Source organism: Oryctolagus cuniculus, chromosome 18 (assembly GCF_051225735.1).
Source record: "Oryctolagus cuniculus isolate XC-2025 breed Fujian yellow rabbit chromosome 18, ASM5122573v1, whole genome shotgun sequence".
NCBI lineage: Eukaryota > Metazoa > Chordata > Mammalia > Lagomorpha > Leporidae > Oryctolagus > Oryctolagus cuniculus.
The window spans coordinates 66,970,640-66,985,328 of record NC_142884.1 but is presented as its reverse complement, the minus strand read 5'-3'; the positions used below and the strand labels follow the sequence as shown (position 1 = coordinate 66,985,328).

Below are 14,689 nucleotides of genomic sequence, written 5' to 3'. Positions count from 1 at the left end.
AACTCGTTGAAACGCCCACACGTCCTCCCTGAGAGCAGAGATTCCTACAGCCATTCTACAATTAAAGAAACGGGAGCACAGAGAGGTCGAGTAACTTGCCCTGGTTCACACAGCTGGGAACCAATCCCAGTCTGGCCTTCCTGAGCCTCTCCATTCTCCGTGGCGCCGTCAGCCTGTTCAGCCGGAGACGCACGGCAAGGTCTTCGGTGCCGTGGCTCAGGGCGCTCAACCATATCAACTATCCAAAAGGACGAAGCCGGTCCCGACTTCGGCCCAAGGTCGCCGGCGAAGAGCAGGCCTCAGGGGTCGAGGCTGGCCTGACACTCACCTGCTGCCCCGTGGGCGCTGGGAGAGCAGGCCCTCGTGTGATGCCGTAGAACCTCGCCTGCAGCAGCTGTGCGCCGCGTAGCGCACCTCCGCCGGCCCCGCGCGCCAAGCAGCGGCCACCAGCCAGCTGGGCAGCGGCCAGGTGTGCGCGCGTGTCCTTTGGGGAGCCAGGCCCGCGCACGCGCAGCTGTGGAGCCTGAGGCCGCGGCCCCTGCAGCCCCCGAGGCCCCGCCCCTCGAGCCCCAGGCCCCGCCCCCGAGGGTGCTCCCAGCCCGCGAGGACACCCTCCAAGGTGACCAGGAGTTGGGGCTGTGAGCCCTGGCACCGGCGGGGCAGCCGAGCCCAGATCGCGAATCCCATCCGGGCGCCCAGTGGGTGTGTGGCAGGCAGGTGTCGTGGCCCCTCAGTTCCAGGCAGCGGGCGCGGGAAGACTGGGGGTCCGCTGGCCGTGCTCGGAGAAACCGAGGAATGCGCCGGTCCCCTCGTGATCCTCATGGCCAGAAGCAGCGAGGGGCAGGCGATTGGCCTCAGGGTGTGCGGACTGGGCAAGCTGGGGCATCAAGACGCCTCCTCTGCCGCTCTGTGCCCTTCGGCTCGCTCCCCGGCCTCCCTCTTTCTCACTGCCCCTTGCAGGCTGTGCCACCTGGGGGAGCCCTAACTCCCTCCGTGCTTCTCTTCAGTTATTTCTTCACTGGCTCTTGCTGGTAAAGACCGGGAGGTCAAAACCTGTTGGTGAGGCAGGGCTTCGGTCCAGCGGTCAGGACAGCTGAAATTCCACACCGGGGTGCCTGGATTCCAGTGCCGGCTCCTCCTGCTCCCTGATCCAGCTTCCTGCTAATGTGTGTCCAGGTCGGTAGCAGGTGATGGCCCAAATAACTGGGTCTTTGTATCTTCTGGGGAGACATGGATTGAGTTCTGGGTTCCTGGCTTTGTCCGAAATGTTGCAGGTATTTGGGCATTTGGGGAATGAACCAATAGATGGGAACTCTCTCTCTCTCTCTCTCTCTGCCTAACAACAACGTGTTGGCAACTTGGCAACAGTGACTATTTGTGTTACATTCACTGACTTAAGTCTGGAGAAAACTGAAAGGTAGGGGCCAGCACTGTGGCTTAGCCAAAAGTCACCACCTGTGGTGTGGGTATCCCAGGTGGGCACCAGGTTCGAATCCTGGGTGCTCCACTTTCAATCCTGCTCCTTAAAGCAGTGGAAGATGGCCCAAGGATTTGGGCCTCTATACCCACTTGGGAGACCCAGAAGAGCCATTTGGGGAGCAAACCAATGGATGGAAGATCTCTCTCTCTCTCTCTGCCTAATGATAACAACTGAGAAAAATGAAGGAGATCAGGCTACAGTGCACAAGGAGACTCCTCCTGGGATATTTGAGGGAATGCTAGCTCCGCTAAGGGAAATCTGTTCCCCACTCGAGCGCAGAGCAGAAGGGGAACCCGGCTGCCAAGATCTCATTCCTCGCTCTGGTTCATAACTGGTCACACCTAACCGCAGGCCAGGCTGGGGGCTCCACCTAGAGGTGCGCCCTGGAGGAGAGGGATACCGGGAGAAGAGCTAGTGGGTTTCTGCCGCCGGGATCTTCAGAGTGACAGAGGATAGCTTTGGCCAGCAAGGGAGCTCCATGAGACCCAGGTGTTTGGCCCAGTCATTAAGCCACCAGGTAGGATGCGAGTGTCCCACACTGGGGTACCTGGGCTCAATTCTCAGCTCCACTCCTGAGTCTACCTCCCCAGTGACCCAGACCCTGGGAGGTAATGGTGATGACCGGGTTCCTCTACTATGTAGGAGACCTGGATTAAGTTTCCAGCCAGATCCAGCTGTTGTGGGAACATGAGAAGTGAACCAGTAGACAGGAGTTCTCTTTCTCCTCTCTCTTTTTTACAGTGTGAGAGAGAAACAGAGAGAAAGGTCTTCCTTTGCCTTTGGTTCACCCTCCAATGGCCGCCGTTCCGATGGCAGGAGCCAGGTGCTTATCCTGGTCTCCCATGGGGTGCAAGGCCCAAGCACTTGGGCCATCCTCCACTGCACTCCCTGGCCACAGCAGAGAGCTGGACTGGAAGGGGGGCAACCGGGACAGAATCCGGCGCCCCGACCGGGACTAGAACCCGGTGTGCCGGTGCTGCAAGGCGGAGGATTAGCCTAGTGAGCCGCGGCGCCGGCCTTTCTCCTCTCTTTTTCTGTCCGTCTAGCTCTGCCTTTTGAATTAAAAAAAAAAAAGTCTATGTACCTTCCCATACTGCCCTATTTTAGTGGTCTCTGATCTTCAGTCTTTCCTGTATATAACTCCACCTGACAGTCACTTTGTAGCCATTGGATCAAGCTGTGTGTGTGTGTGTGTGTGTGTATTTTTTTTTTTTTTTACTCTGTTCGACTCTTAGCTGCCACTAAAATTCTTAGGTTTTCTAACGGTGACTTGAGTCAAGAATTTGGACTTTGAGCTGGTCTTTCTTCTCACTTAAGCTGCCAGGTGCTCATGGCACAGCCACCCTGCCTGGCAGATCCTGGCTGCAGTGGGATCTTTGTGTCCTTCTATGCCAGGAGCCTCTGGGTCCCCCAAAGCCCTGCCTTTGATGGGCGCTTTGTTCTCGGGGACTGCAAAGGATTAACTGTCTGCTGTGGCCTGTGATGGCTTCTAGCATCCTGTCCCTTAATGCTAGCTGGATTTTCACTGTCCTCTGGCCACTTCCCAGCCTTAAATGGCCCCTATTTCCTTCAGGGCTTCTTTCTCCATCCACCCATGGCCCTATATTTGTCATCAAGGTTCTCAGTTTTAAGCAAGAGAAACCGATTCTGGCAGTTCTGGGCAGAAAAGGAGTTTGTCACAGACGCTGATGGTTTCCAGGAGCTCTGCAGAGCTCTGAGAATCGGCTCTGGAAGAGCCCACACGGCAGCGCTGTCCTGGAGAAGGCTGAAGGACACTGGTGTGGAGCTAGGAGCTGGGGAGACGGCGAGTGAGTGCTTGGCTTTCGGGAAAAGCACGACACCTGGAGTCGGGCTGAAGCTTGGGACGCCGGCATCCCATGTAAGTGTACCTGGGTCCGGTCGCAGCTTCTCTTCCAATTGCAGCTTCCTGATGGTGTGCACGCTGGGAGGCAGCAAACAGTGGCTCAAGTACTTTGCGTGTCACCCATGCAGGGGACCCAGACCAAGTTCCAGGGTCCTGGCTTCAGCCAGCCCAGCCCTGACTGATGTGGGCTTTCAGGGGATGAGCCAGTGATGGATCTGTTTCTCCGTGTGTGTGTGTGTGTGTGTGTGTGTGTGCTTTTCTCTCTCTCTCCTTCAAATTTAAACAATGAGAACAAATACATCTGTACAGAAACTAACTGCTGTGGGTAAAAGGCTTCATGACCCTGAGTAAGTCACTTCACTTCCTGGAGCCTCCTGACTCATCTGAGAAGTGTGGAGTAAATGTTTTTACTCCTCATGCCTCGTGGGATTCTTAATTATTTGTTATATTTAAATGGTTTGAAACTTTTTTTTCTAATTGAAAGGCAGAGTGACAGAGAGACAGGAGAGAGATCTTCCCTCCACTGGCTCACTCTGCTAATGACTGAAACAGTCAGGGCTGGACTAGGCTGAAGCCAGGAGCCAGAGACTCTATCTGGTCTCCCACGCGAGTTCCAGGGGCCTAATTACTGGGACCAGCATCCTCTGCCCCCCAGGTACATTAGCAGGAAGCTGCATTCGGAAGCAGAGCAGCCGGGAGTTGAACTGCCACTCAGATACGTGCTGCCGGTGTTTCGGGAACGCCCCCCGCTCATAGGGTTCTCATACCAACGAGTGTAAGGACTTTGGAAAGGATAAACTCTCTACAAACGAGAGGAACTGCTTCTGCTTATCCTGAGAAGGAATAAGGGAGAGATCTGAATTACAGGGTGAGCCCAGCGTTGCAGGGGACAGGAATAACGGCCTCCATGGTGCAGGTCACAGCCCAGGGCTCCCTGTGGGATCAGCCTGCAGGTGGAGTTGTAGTACTAGGACCATTGTCACACCAGGTCCGGCCCTGCCCTCCCCTGTGAACCCTGGGGTGGAGCTTCACCCTGCCAACTCCAGTCCCAGGTCTGCCGTGAGCTTCCAATCGCCATCTTGGGAGAAAAGGGGGCAGGAGCCGCGCAGGGCCCACTGGGGTGGCCTCTCCTGGCCCTGGGGCTGCCAAGAGGAAAACCAGTCATCTCTGGCAGGGACTGAGAAGGACCCTTGCCTTCTGTCGTCTCACCCTGCAGCCCTGTGTCTCCTCTTCTGCTTCTTGGGAACAGGAGGCCTGGGGTCCGTACCTGTCCCGAGCACCTCTAAAGGAAAAGCCTTTGTAGGGCTGATGGGAGAGAACCAGGACTCTGCTGCCTGCCTCACCTAGCAGACTGATTCCTGAGCACCTGGTGCGAGGGCTGCGTGTGGGCTGCGGTTGCAAAGGTGGCAGAAGTGCTGGCCCTCCCTGACTACTCGCGGGAAGGGCTCAGACGATGGGACCACAGCAGGCCAGGGGCCGGCAGCCCGATTCTTGGGGGGTGGAGGCTAGTGAGCAGCATGGGGGAGCCCCCAGCTGCATTCGTGCTTTGCTTTCCAGAGGGTGTGGTTGCCACCCAGCATCCTGCAGGTGGGCAGGCCATGGCCCCGCCACAGCAGAGAGAACACGGCTGCGAAGCAGGACATCCCACTGCTGACTCAGCATGCGTGGGGTGTGCTCCCTTCCCCCCATCCTGCACGGTGGACACCCTTGCCGTGGGCAAGCAGCGCCCCCGTGCAGCCCACAGTCTACTTTCTCCTGCCTTTTCCCCAGGCTGCTCCTCTGGGGCGGGGGAGACCACGTGCCCCTGCTTATAACGAATTGCTTAGAGATTCCCATGACGAAGGAGCTCAGAAGCCCTGACACCCCTGTAGAAGGGGCAGGCAGAGGCGTGGGGGGTCCCTCTGGGGGCTGTCCCGGGCTGTCCTCACCTTTGCTCAGAGCGAAAGCTGCAGCCCCTAAGATGTGAGAACACTGCAGGGCTTCTGAGCTTGCAGGAACCTCCTGGATCATCTGCTCCAGGTCGCTTGGGTAGCGAGGCCAATGCACAGGACTTGTGGCGCCTGGTGGAGCATGAAATGTGGGCCCCTTGTTCAAAAAATATGAAGTTCAAGACAGCGACAGCAAGCAGAAGTTAAGCCCAGGACTCCTCTGCATACCCATGCAGCCATGCCTTGCACATGCCTTGCAGTGGGAAATATGGGACTGGGGTCCTGTAATGCCAGCATTAGACAGCAATGGTTCTGGGGTAGGAGCCCTGATTCGGACCCTTGGCTGGTAACTGTCCTCATGGACATCTCCTGGTTCTAACAGCAGCCAGGCCGTCCCTCCCACCTCTGACATGATCCCAAACATTGCTGCAGAGACCCCCCTCCCCAAGTAGGGTAGGCGATTGGCTGATTATAGATGCCCAGCGAGCTGCCTTCCAGGTCACAGGAAAATCTAGGACTGCTCTGAGGCCAGGGGCACCCTCCAGCCCCTATCTCTGTCCAGTTCATACAGGGGAGTCTGGGGTCCTCCGCTCCACCCCCAGAGTTGGCTCAAATCCTTGCCTGCACGGTGTCCACTTCGTCCATCAGCCTCAGCTGGCCCCACACCTGTGACTGGGGGAGGCTCCCTGCAACCTTCCAGAGGGGTATGGCACGGGCATAGCTCAGCGCCAGCAGCAGTGGAAACTGGTCAGCAGAATCCATGACACCTTTGTATTTTCAAAACTATCTCCTGCTAGCATTTAGCTGGTATATGCAACTCACCACCGTAAAAATATTTTCTAAAAAAGAGGTGTGTGTGTGGGTGCAAATGTGTGTTTGGGAATGGGGTAGAGACTGGGACACCCATGTCCCATAGTGGAGAACCTGGGTTTGAGTCACAGCTGCACTCTCAAGTCCAGCTTCCTGCTAACGCCCACTCTGGAAGGCAACAAGCGATGGCTTTAGTGGTTGATTGAATCCTTGCCACTGACATGGGAGACCTGGGTTGAATTCCTGGCTCCTGGCTTCAATCTGGCCCAGCCCCAGCTGTTGTGAGCATTTGGGGGCGTGAACTCACACATGAAAGATCTGTCTGCCTGCCTGTCTGTCTCTATATTTCAAATAAAATAAATTTAAAATAAATAAATAAATAAGGGTGAGGGGTTCTTCATTTGAATTTCAGATATGTTAGATTGACTTTACTAGGATTCAGTAAAATACTCCTGGCTTTCTAACCTGTCAAGAGGTCAAGAGCTTGGGCTAGCTCTTCCCAATAGCACTGAGCCAGAGGGGGTGTTCAGGGTGGCTGCTCGGTCTTGCTCCAGGTCCCTCCTCGCTCTGCGATACTTTCTCTATGGTCAAGGTGAACGACCTGGGTCTTGGGCCTGGGAGGTTGTCTATCCGAAGGCAATGATGTTGTGCACTTCAAACTGTTTTGTAAAAATCGCTCCCGTTGCTTCTTACTCAGAGCCATGCTGGCTCTCTGAGCAGCAGCCAGCGCAGGGGCTTAGCCAGGGGCAGGTGTAAGGCGTGGGCCTGGCAGTGGGCAGGCCAGTTAGCAGGCAGCCCGCCAGAAGCTGTCTGTCCTGGGTGGGTGGCAGGAGGTCACTCTCAAATTAACCCAGACCAGGCTGGGTGTCTCCTTGGAGGACACGAGGATCGCAGGCAGCCCTTCCTGCCTTTGGACGGTACCACCCCGAGTTCCAGGGCCTGGGCCATGGGTTTGGGGCTGAAGGAAGCAGCAGGGCACACTTTTTGCCCTTGGGGTAATTTTGTTTTGAAGGGTGCCAAAGGCACCATGTGTCTTTTTGTCTAGGGGGACCCTGGGATGACCCCTGAGGTTTGGACCAGGCCTGGGTAGGAGACTGTGGGGCCTTCGGAGGCCAGGCCAGGCTGTCCATCCACAGGGTGGGTGCCCCCTCCAGGGCTGAGGGGCAGGGAAGAGCCAGCCAGCCAGGGAGCATGTGGCATGTGTTGCTTCCTTGGGCCCCTCAGGCTCTGCCCCTCTGGCTCGCTCTCCTGTAGACATGGCCCGGGAGCCCAGGCTCGGCCCTGCTCGGCCAGGCCAGAAGAGGCCACGGAGCACAGCCATCCTCGGGTGAGTCTTCCCTGCGGGCCTGCCCGGGAGGGAGGCTGCTTTCTGGCTTGTTCCAGGCTCCGAGTTCCTCTGGGACACTGCCCACTCAGCTGCTGAGGGTTGAGGGGCCCAGCTCCCTCCATCTCAGATTTTGTCTGTAGACAAAGGGGCTCCCCCAGTGCATCCCAGCACCCGTTTCAGGGGACAGAATGCACACCCAGCCCTGCAGCAGGGGCAGGGCGCCCCTTTTCCCACCGACATCAGGGGTCTGGGTCCTCCCGGGGAAGCCTCACCGTGGGGGGCTTGTGGTTCAGACATTTGGAAACAGCAAGCGGAGTCTTCCTGGATGCATCTTGCCCCTCCATGGGGAAGCTGAAAACAAGTCTAAGGAAATGTTCAACTATCTTCAGAAAGGAACTCACCAACTTCTGCCAGCAAACGCGCCGTCCGCGTTCACAGACCGGACAAGGGTGTGTGTGCGGCCTCTGTCTTCTCAGGGGGCATCTGTCATGGCTGCAGCACCTCCTGCTGCAGCTGCTGTAAACACCCCGCTGCCCACGGCGCCAGCTCCGTCCGGCCTGTGGCTGGGCTCATCCCCCCAGAAGCAGGGTGCCTCTGACCCTCCAGGTGGACCTCAAGGGACACTGGCTCAAATGTACCCCGCGTGGTTTCCTAGGCAGACTCATCCGGGAGGGGATCTCTTGGCCAGTTTTGTAGCGCTCTGTCTGATGGAAGGTGTCACCCGTGTTTCCATGTTGGGGGCCGAGCACTCCTCCCTCGGTTCTTCCTCACCTCCAGTTGCTGCCCTCAGATTCCCTCTTTCCACCCCTTCCCTTCCCCAGCAGTCTTGGGTCCGGTGGCATCAGCCCTCCCTAGGATTCTCTGTACCTGGGGGACCTGGAAGCCACGGCGAGTGGCACACTGTCCCTCGGGGACTCAGGCTCTACTCAGAGGGGTCTCTGGCGCTGGAGACATGGTACAGAGATGGGTGGAGGCCGCCTCTTCGGGACCAGCTGTCCCCAGGGGACTGCAGTGGGTGCTGGGCAGCAGTGGGTAGCAGGCTGTGGTGCTGGCCCCTGGGGAGAGTGCCCAGAGCGGGGACTGTTGGTGTGGGGTTCTGGCTGAGCTGCTGAGTGGCTGCTCCCTAAGATCTGGCCAAGTTCAGGCCACGTGATTTGGGCCTCAAAATGGAGTGAGGACTGGCCACCTACGTCCCTCCCCTGGCCCCACAGCCTGGCCCTGAGGATACCTGAGGAGGCGGCCTGGCCTCCACCCACAGAGCCTTCCGGCTTGCAGACTGACCATTATCCAAACCAGAGGCAGCTGCGGCCGCTGCTCCCCTAGCACCAAAAGGGTGCAGGCACTGGCCTGGGGATGGGCCTGGGCACTGACAAGAAGGCAAAGGTAGAAGCGCCCGGGCACCCCTTGCTGCACTAGGGAAGGCTGGCCCAAACCCTGTCTGTCTCAACTTGGGCAGCAGTTGCTCTAATTTGGTTCCTTTATTCAGGATTACACTTAAAACAGTCATCTTGATCAGCGCGGTGCACCGGCCAAAGCGCGCTGGCCACGGCAGCCATTGGAGGGTGAACCAACGGCAAAGGAAGACCTTTCTCTCTGTCTCTCTCACTGTCCACTCTGCCTGTCCAAAAACAAAACAAAACAAAACAAAACAAAACAAAACAAAACAAAACCAAACCAGTCATCCTGGTAAATAGGACTGAGGGAGAAGGAAAAGAAAAAGAGAACAAGCAAGTGTGCATTGGCCGGGAATCGAACCCGGGCCTCCCGCGTGGCAGGCGAGAATTCTACCACTGAACCACCAATGCAAGCAGAGGGCTCATTCTCGCTGCAGCTCAGGTGGTCGCTGGCGGGGAGGGGCGTGGCGAACGAGGGCGCTACAAGCTCGGGCTGCTTCCTCCAGACGCGTCACCTCGCGCTCCCTCCCGGCCACAGCGTCCTCCGGGATCCTGGCCCCACCTTGGCAGGAGGCGGCGCAGGCCCTCCCCGGCCCTGAGACCCGCAGGCTAGCTCTGCTGTCTCCTCCGACCAGCATCCGCAGCAGCTTCCCGGCCGCGGCTGGGGACCCTCCGTGGGCAGGCCCCGAGCTGGGGAGTGGGCCACAGTCCCCTAAAGCTGTCCCAGCACTTCACCACCCTTGGTGCAGCCCCTCCCCAGCCCAGCGGGGAGCTCAGACCGGAGACACCCAGTCCCCCTGCTCAGATCTCCGCCCCCGCCCCCACCCACACCCCCGGGAAGGGGGGACACGGGGCTACTGTGTCCCCTGCAGCGAGAAAGGGGCATGGCTGGAGTGTGGTCCTACTCCCCAGAGCCTGCAGCGGCGGGAAGGTGGCTGAGCCTGCCTGCCTACTGGCCCTTCATCCGGCTGTTCCCACGCAAGGATTAAAGGTTCCCACACTCCCACTGTGGCTTTAGGATCTGGCTTAACACTGCCCTTCATCCCTTGCCAGGCCAAGATCAGCAGTGGAGCCGTCTAGGGGAGGCTGTGCCTGGCTGGCCAGGAGCCAGCGTCGTCACCTTCCTGCCCTCTGCAGCCACCCCTTATCAGAGGCCAACCAGGGGGAGGCCTTGGGCAAGGTCCGAAGGGGGCTCTTCCGGTGAGGAGTGCAGCGTTCTTAGGGACAGCTGCATGCGTGTTTCCCCCAAGTCCAGGTCCAGCGAGTCTGGCCCGGGACAGTGGCCCCTTCTCATTCACTTCCACAGCAGCAGCGGTCACTGCGACCTGAACTACAAGCTGTACGGAGAAGACGTCCCCTACAGGTGGGTGGGTCCCACCTGGCAGCCCTCTGGGCGAGCTGCATTCCCTCTGCCCTGTCCTCGCAGGGTGTACGAAAACCAGAGGATCCCCCCGCTCATCAACCACGTGCCCGTCAGGATCCGGAGGACCCATGCGGGCATGGGGGTCAAGGGCAGCTTTGGCCCCCACAAAGCCTCCAGGAACGGCCCGCTGCCCCCAAGGCGGATACAGCGTGAGTGAGGGGGCAGTGGGGAGAAGCTGGGCGGGCGCACACGTGGTGAGGACAGGCCAGGGAGCTCTGGCAGCACTGCCCTCAGCCTCTGTGTCGGGTGGCCACCCACCCTGGCCCCTCTCCCTGCAGCCCAAACTGGGGAGCTGCACTCCATCAGGGAGGAGCTGAGCCAGATCAAGGCCCAGGTGGACAGCCTGCTGCAGAGTCTGGAGCGCATGGACCCGCAGAGGCACCAGTCTGCAGGTCAGACCCCCGCTGTAAGCCCAGCCCACGCCCAGTTCCTGAAGATAGGGGGTGGGGGTGGGGGGTGCCTAGAACCCTGCCTCCGGTTTTCCAGGCTCTCCTTGGGTGGTCCTCTCCCCATTTGCTCTGGCTCTTCCTGTGGCTCCAGGGCTGTCCCATCACCCCCACCCTCTCAGCAACTTTCTGGAGACAGAACACTGCCCAGGCCATGTGCCTCAGGACCTAATCAGAGCTGGGCATCAGGTGGCTCCCTAGACCAGCTGGGACCTCTACTGACTGGTGCCTCCCTTTGCACAGGGACGACGGACAGTGAAGAGACCAGGGGTCCAGGCAGTGAGAGCGCCTGGTGCCGAGGCACTGAAAAGCAGTGGGAGCCCAGGGGCCAGAGGCCCGGTGCGCAGAGGGACAGTGCCAAGGCAGGCACCAGCACAGAGCAGGCAGTAAGTGGCCTGGCTCCTCCTCCCCATCTCCACTTGCTGGGATCCCCGTGTCTCCCTGTGTGCACGATCAGACTGAGGCCTGTACAGGAGCGTGGGGTGGGGGTGGGGGTGGGGATTAGGACTGTTACCTCAGAGGCAACACCCTGTTTATCCCAGCTCTGCCCTTGGGTCTGCTGGGCTCCAGCGGGCCTGCACTGCTGCCCTGAGAGCAGGCCACATGGAGAATGCTCTTTTGCTTGGTTGGTCTGGATGCCCAGACACTCAGGGAGTCTAGCTCCTGACACGATGGGCTGGGTACTGTGTTGGCCGCCGGTCCTCCTTCTCCCAGCTCTCAGCCAGTCCTGCTTTTTTTTTCCCACAGGTGAAGAATCACACATCAGACCAGGAGGGCAGTGAGTAGGTGGGAATCCTCCCTGGCCTGCCAGTGCCAGGCACCTTCTTGCATTGTTTTGAAGGCCTCCTAGTGGCACCCATTTTGGAGCTGGGGCAGTGCAAACGGAGGCACAGGGCTCGGCCAGACCAGTGGGAGAGCCCCTCCCTGGGGGGAGGGGGTTTCCAGATGGTGGTCCTAGGGCTGGTGGGGCTGGGAGACAGGCTGCCTGAGACCACCCTGGTTTGCAGGGGCACCTGAACCATCCCCTCCCCCAGCACCGCCCCAGCTGTTCCTTCCCCCTCCCCACACACCACCAGGGCTGCCGGGTGTGCAGCATCAGGCTGCAGTCGGCCCCCAACAGCTGCTCCAGGCACAGTGGTGCACAGGAAACACACCTGTGTTCCCAGTCTCCCCTCCCCGCCCAGGAAACGGAGCTGTAAAGTCCTGGGTCTCTGCCCTACATGGGCCCCTTTTGCTTCCGACTGTCCTTTCCAACAGGGACATCCTTTCTCTGTCCTGTCCATTCCTGTCTCGTCTTTCACTGGTGTGACACTGTGTGTTTGCAGATCTGCTGTCAGAACAGAAAAAAATAAAAATTGCATTTCTTCTGCCAAAGGACTGTGGTGTGACCCCAGAACTTCACCCTGGTCTTTGGGCTGCCCCAGGCCAGCCCTTCAAGACAAGTTTAGCAGGTCATCCAGAGCTGGGTGCCCGGCCCTCCCCACTGTGGTCTCCGCTGGCTCCCTCGATTCTGTTAAGCCCAAGCCAGCAGGGTTCAAGGAAGACTCCCCTCCTGCCATACAGCGTAGCCAGCTCCTCTGCTTTCCCAGAAGCCAGTTCACCCGCCCTCTCCCCAGGGGCTCAGGCGGACAACGGGCAGATGAAGGCAGCCCAGGCGCCCACTCAGCGGCAGTGCAGGCCTGACTGGACTGCAGTGGCCCTGGCCACGGAAGGCTGGGATCCGGCTTCCACCCCCAGCAAAACCCTTTCCAGCTCTCGGGAACCCTGCGCTGGGGCCTCTCCCGGCACAGCCATGAGCTCCGGGCCCCCCGAGTGCTCCCGGGCCGTCCAACTCTCCTCCCGGCGCAGCAGCCGCCCTCACGGGCACCGGAGGCGGCGGCGTGTCTTCCTGCCAAGCACACGGCCCACTTCTAAACCCGCAGCTGCTTCAGGATTCTGGCCCGTCTGGTCGGCTCACCGGTCCAAGGGACACGACACAGGCGGGGCAGTGCTGTCCTGAGCCTCACCGCCAGGGAGCCTTGCTCTCTCTGAAAATCCTGCACCAAGAACCACGACACGCGTATTTCGAATACAAAAAAAACGGTTTTGTTGTTTCAGTCCCGCTGTGAGAAGGCGCAGCGCCCTGTCCATCGTCTCCGGAGTCACACAGATCCCGCGCTCCGGGCCAGGCCGGCTCAAGTCCTTCCCAGCTCGGGAGTAAGCAAGCAGCCCGCGGCTTCCTGCGCTGGCTTCTGGCTGGGGACTGGAAAGATCGTCAAACGTTCGTCTGTCGACAGCCGTTCCAACGCAACTGTCCATCTCCGCACGCTCTGTCCGCTCGCGGCTCCACTTCGCCCGCCGGCTCAGGGCAGGGCGGCGCCCCTGCGGCGGGCGGCCCGCACCAGGCACTGCTGCAGCACCGGGTAGAGTCGCTGGCAGCCCTCGAGGCCCAGCCGCACGGCTTCGGCCCAAGTCTCGGTCGCGTCGCCCTCCCCGCTGCCCAGCAGCCCGGCCACCTGGTTGAGCACCGGCATGAGGGCCACGGTGAGGCCGGCGGCGGCGCGCTCCTCCTCCAGCCGCGTCGGGTCCAGCAGCCAGGCGGGCGTGGGCCCCTGCGCGCGGCTCAGGCCGCAGCCCACCACCAGGTCGTACATCTCGACGCCCGCGTCGGCCAGGGCAAGGGCGGCGGCCGTGAGGGCGGCGGCCAGCGCCGAGCCGCCGTCCTCCAGCAGCAGCGCCGACACCTCGAGCTGCGCGCGCGGGTAGCGGCTCAGGCGCACGGCCGGCTCCAGCGCCTCCTGCAACGCCAGGGCCAGCTCGCGCTCCTCGCCGCCGCCCGGAGGCGCCCGGCGCCGGCGGCCCGAGAAAGGCGCACGGCGGAAATCGCAGACCAGGCGGCCGCGCAGCGCGGCCGGGGCCTCGCCGCCGGCGCCGGCAGGGCCGCTCCCTCGCTCGCTGCCCTCGACCTGGCGTGGGCCCGACACGGCGCACAGCACCTTGGTGCCTCCCGCCTCCAGGTAGGCCGAGCCCTTGGCCTGGCTCAGCAGCCCGGCGCGCGCGTACACCGGCCGCAGCCGCGTCGGGTCTCGGGCGGCGGGCTCCTCTTCCTCGTCGGCGGCGTACAGCTGCGGCGGCTGCGACTCGTCTGGTCCGCGGATGCGGCGGTGGTCCCCGGGCATGGCGGCACCTGGCGAGCACACCGCTTCCGCCCGTCGTTCTACCGCGCGCTCCGGCTCTTCCGCCCGCTTGAAGACGCGCGCTCGCGCGGGGGCTGTCGGGAGAGCCGCAGGCAGTCGCGGCTGCACTGCCTCCTGGCGCCGTGGAGGGAGAACGGCTGCGGCGCCAAGGCTTTGAAGCCGCAGCAAGGTTGCCCAGGGCTGGACGGGCCGGTTGACTGTCTCCCAGGCCAGGTCCTACCCGAGCAATTAGTCTTCTCACTTATGCAGGCTGTAGTTATCTTAGTTTTGCACTAATCTGTGGGACTATTTTATATGTCCCCACCGGGGAGTTGGCCTTGCTCACTCCCATGCCCCTGGCTGGCACGAAGGCCTATATGATGGATGGAATCTCTCTCCAGCACTGGCTTTATGTAAGTCTCTTTGTATCATTAACACGGACGTCAACACCCCCTTTCTGCCTCCCCTTCCCACCCTGAGAACCGCCCTTCACCCCAGCATGCACCTGCTTTTCCTTCTCCCTCCACTGTCAGCAGCACCGTGACCTGGGCTCTGGGGCCAGCCGCTGTATCCAGAGGACATGACATCCGTTGGGGCCGGCACAGGCACCTTCCAAACTCTGCCATTTTAGACTTGGGTAAACTGGACTCAGAGACCAGCCAGTGTCTTTGGGTCAAGTGGGTCAAGTGGGAGTGATGGGCAGACACTAGAGTAGGAGGCAATAGCTGCACCTTAAACATCTTCTGTACCAGAGACTGCCCTCCAACCTCATACCCTGACCCCACATGAAGAGCTTCAGAGGGAGGGGAGGGACATGAGCCAGAGCCGCCGCCTGCAGGGCTGGCATCCGATGTGAGCACCA

General features: G+C 60.3%; 3 protein-coding genes and 1 non-coding gene across 5 annotated transcripts in view; 1 reads left to right on the top strand and 3 right to left on the bottom strand.

The window, feature by feature from the left end:
• The window catches only part of PDPR (pyruvate dehydrogenase phosphatase regulatory subunit), an 85,287-nt gene extending 84,779 nt beyond the window's left edge, over positions 1 to 508 (bottom strand). Inside the window, exon 1 of one of the 2 annotated variants that reach the window (XM_002711720.6) lies at positions 329 to 508. The gene's annotated coding sequence lies outside the window, so the exon portion shown is untranslated. The remainder of the gene's footprint in view (positions 1 to 328) is intronic. The other variant, XM_089320476.1, reaches the window with a different exon arrangement.
• A 6,830-nt stretch (positions 509 to 7,338) lies between these two features.
• Positions 7,339 to 11,592, top strand: LOC149121013 (uncharacterized). Its single transcript, XM_089319092.1, has 5 exons — positions 7,339 to 7,409; positions 9,941 to 10,003; positions 10,110 to 10,166; positions 10,230 to 10,300; positions 10,385 to 11,592. The coding sequence occupies exons 1-5, from the start codon at positions 7,339 to 7,341 to the stop codon at positions 11,452 to 11,454; spliced, it is 1,332 nt and encodes a 443-aa protein (XP_089175218.1). The 3' UTR covers positions 11,455 to 11,592.
• Positions 9,144 to 9,214, bottom strand: TRNAG-GCC (transfer RNA glycine (anticodon GCC)). The gene has a single exon. It is a non-coding gene; the product is annotated as a tRNA-Gly (tRNA).
• Positions 11,593 to 12,734: 1,142 nt separating the features above from the next.
• Positions 12,735 to 13,899, bottom strand: EXOSC6 (exosome component 6). The gene has a single exon (XM_051847020.3). The coding sequence runs from the start codon at positions 13,828 to 13,830 to the stop codon at positions 13,015 to 13,017; it is 816 nt and encodes a 271-aa protein (XP_051702980.1). The 5' UTR covers positions 13,831 to 13,899; the 3' UTR covers positions 12,735 to 13,014.
• Positions 13,900 to 14,689: the final 790 nt, after the last annotated feature.

Bases quoted from the DNA above. Each gene is read 5' to 3' on its own strand.
- LOC149121013 (XM_089319092.1), top strand. From the start codon at position 7,339: ATGGCCCGGGAGCCCAGGCTCGGCCCTGCTCGGCCAGGCCAGAAGAGG. The intron at 7,410-9,940 runs GTGAGTCTTCCC...TGCCCTCTGCAG, and splicing joins CGGAGCACAGCCATCCTCGG to CCACCCCTTATCAGAGGCCA. The intron at 10,301-10,384 runs GCATGGGGGTCA...AGCGTGAGTGAG, and splicing joins GATCCGGAGGACCCATGCGG to GGGGCAGTGGGGAGAAGCTG.
- EXOSC6 (XM_051847020.3), bottom strand. From the start codon at position 13,830: ATGCCCGGGGACCACCGCCGCATCCGCGGACCAGACGAGTCGCAGCCG.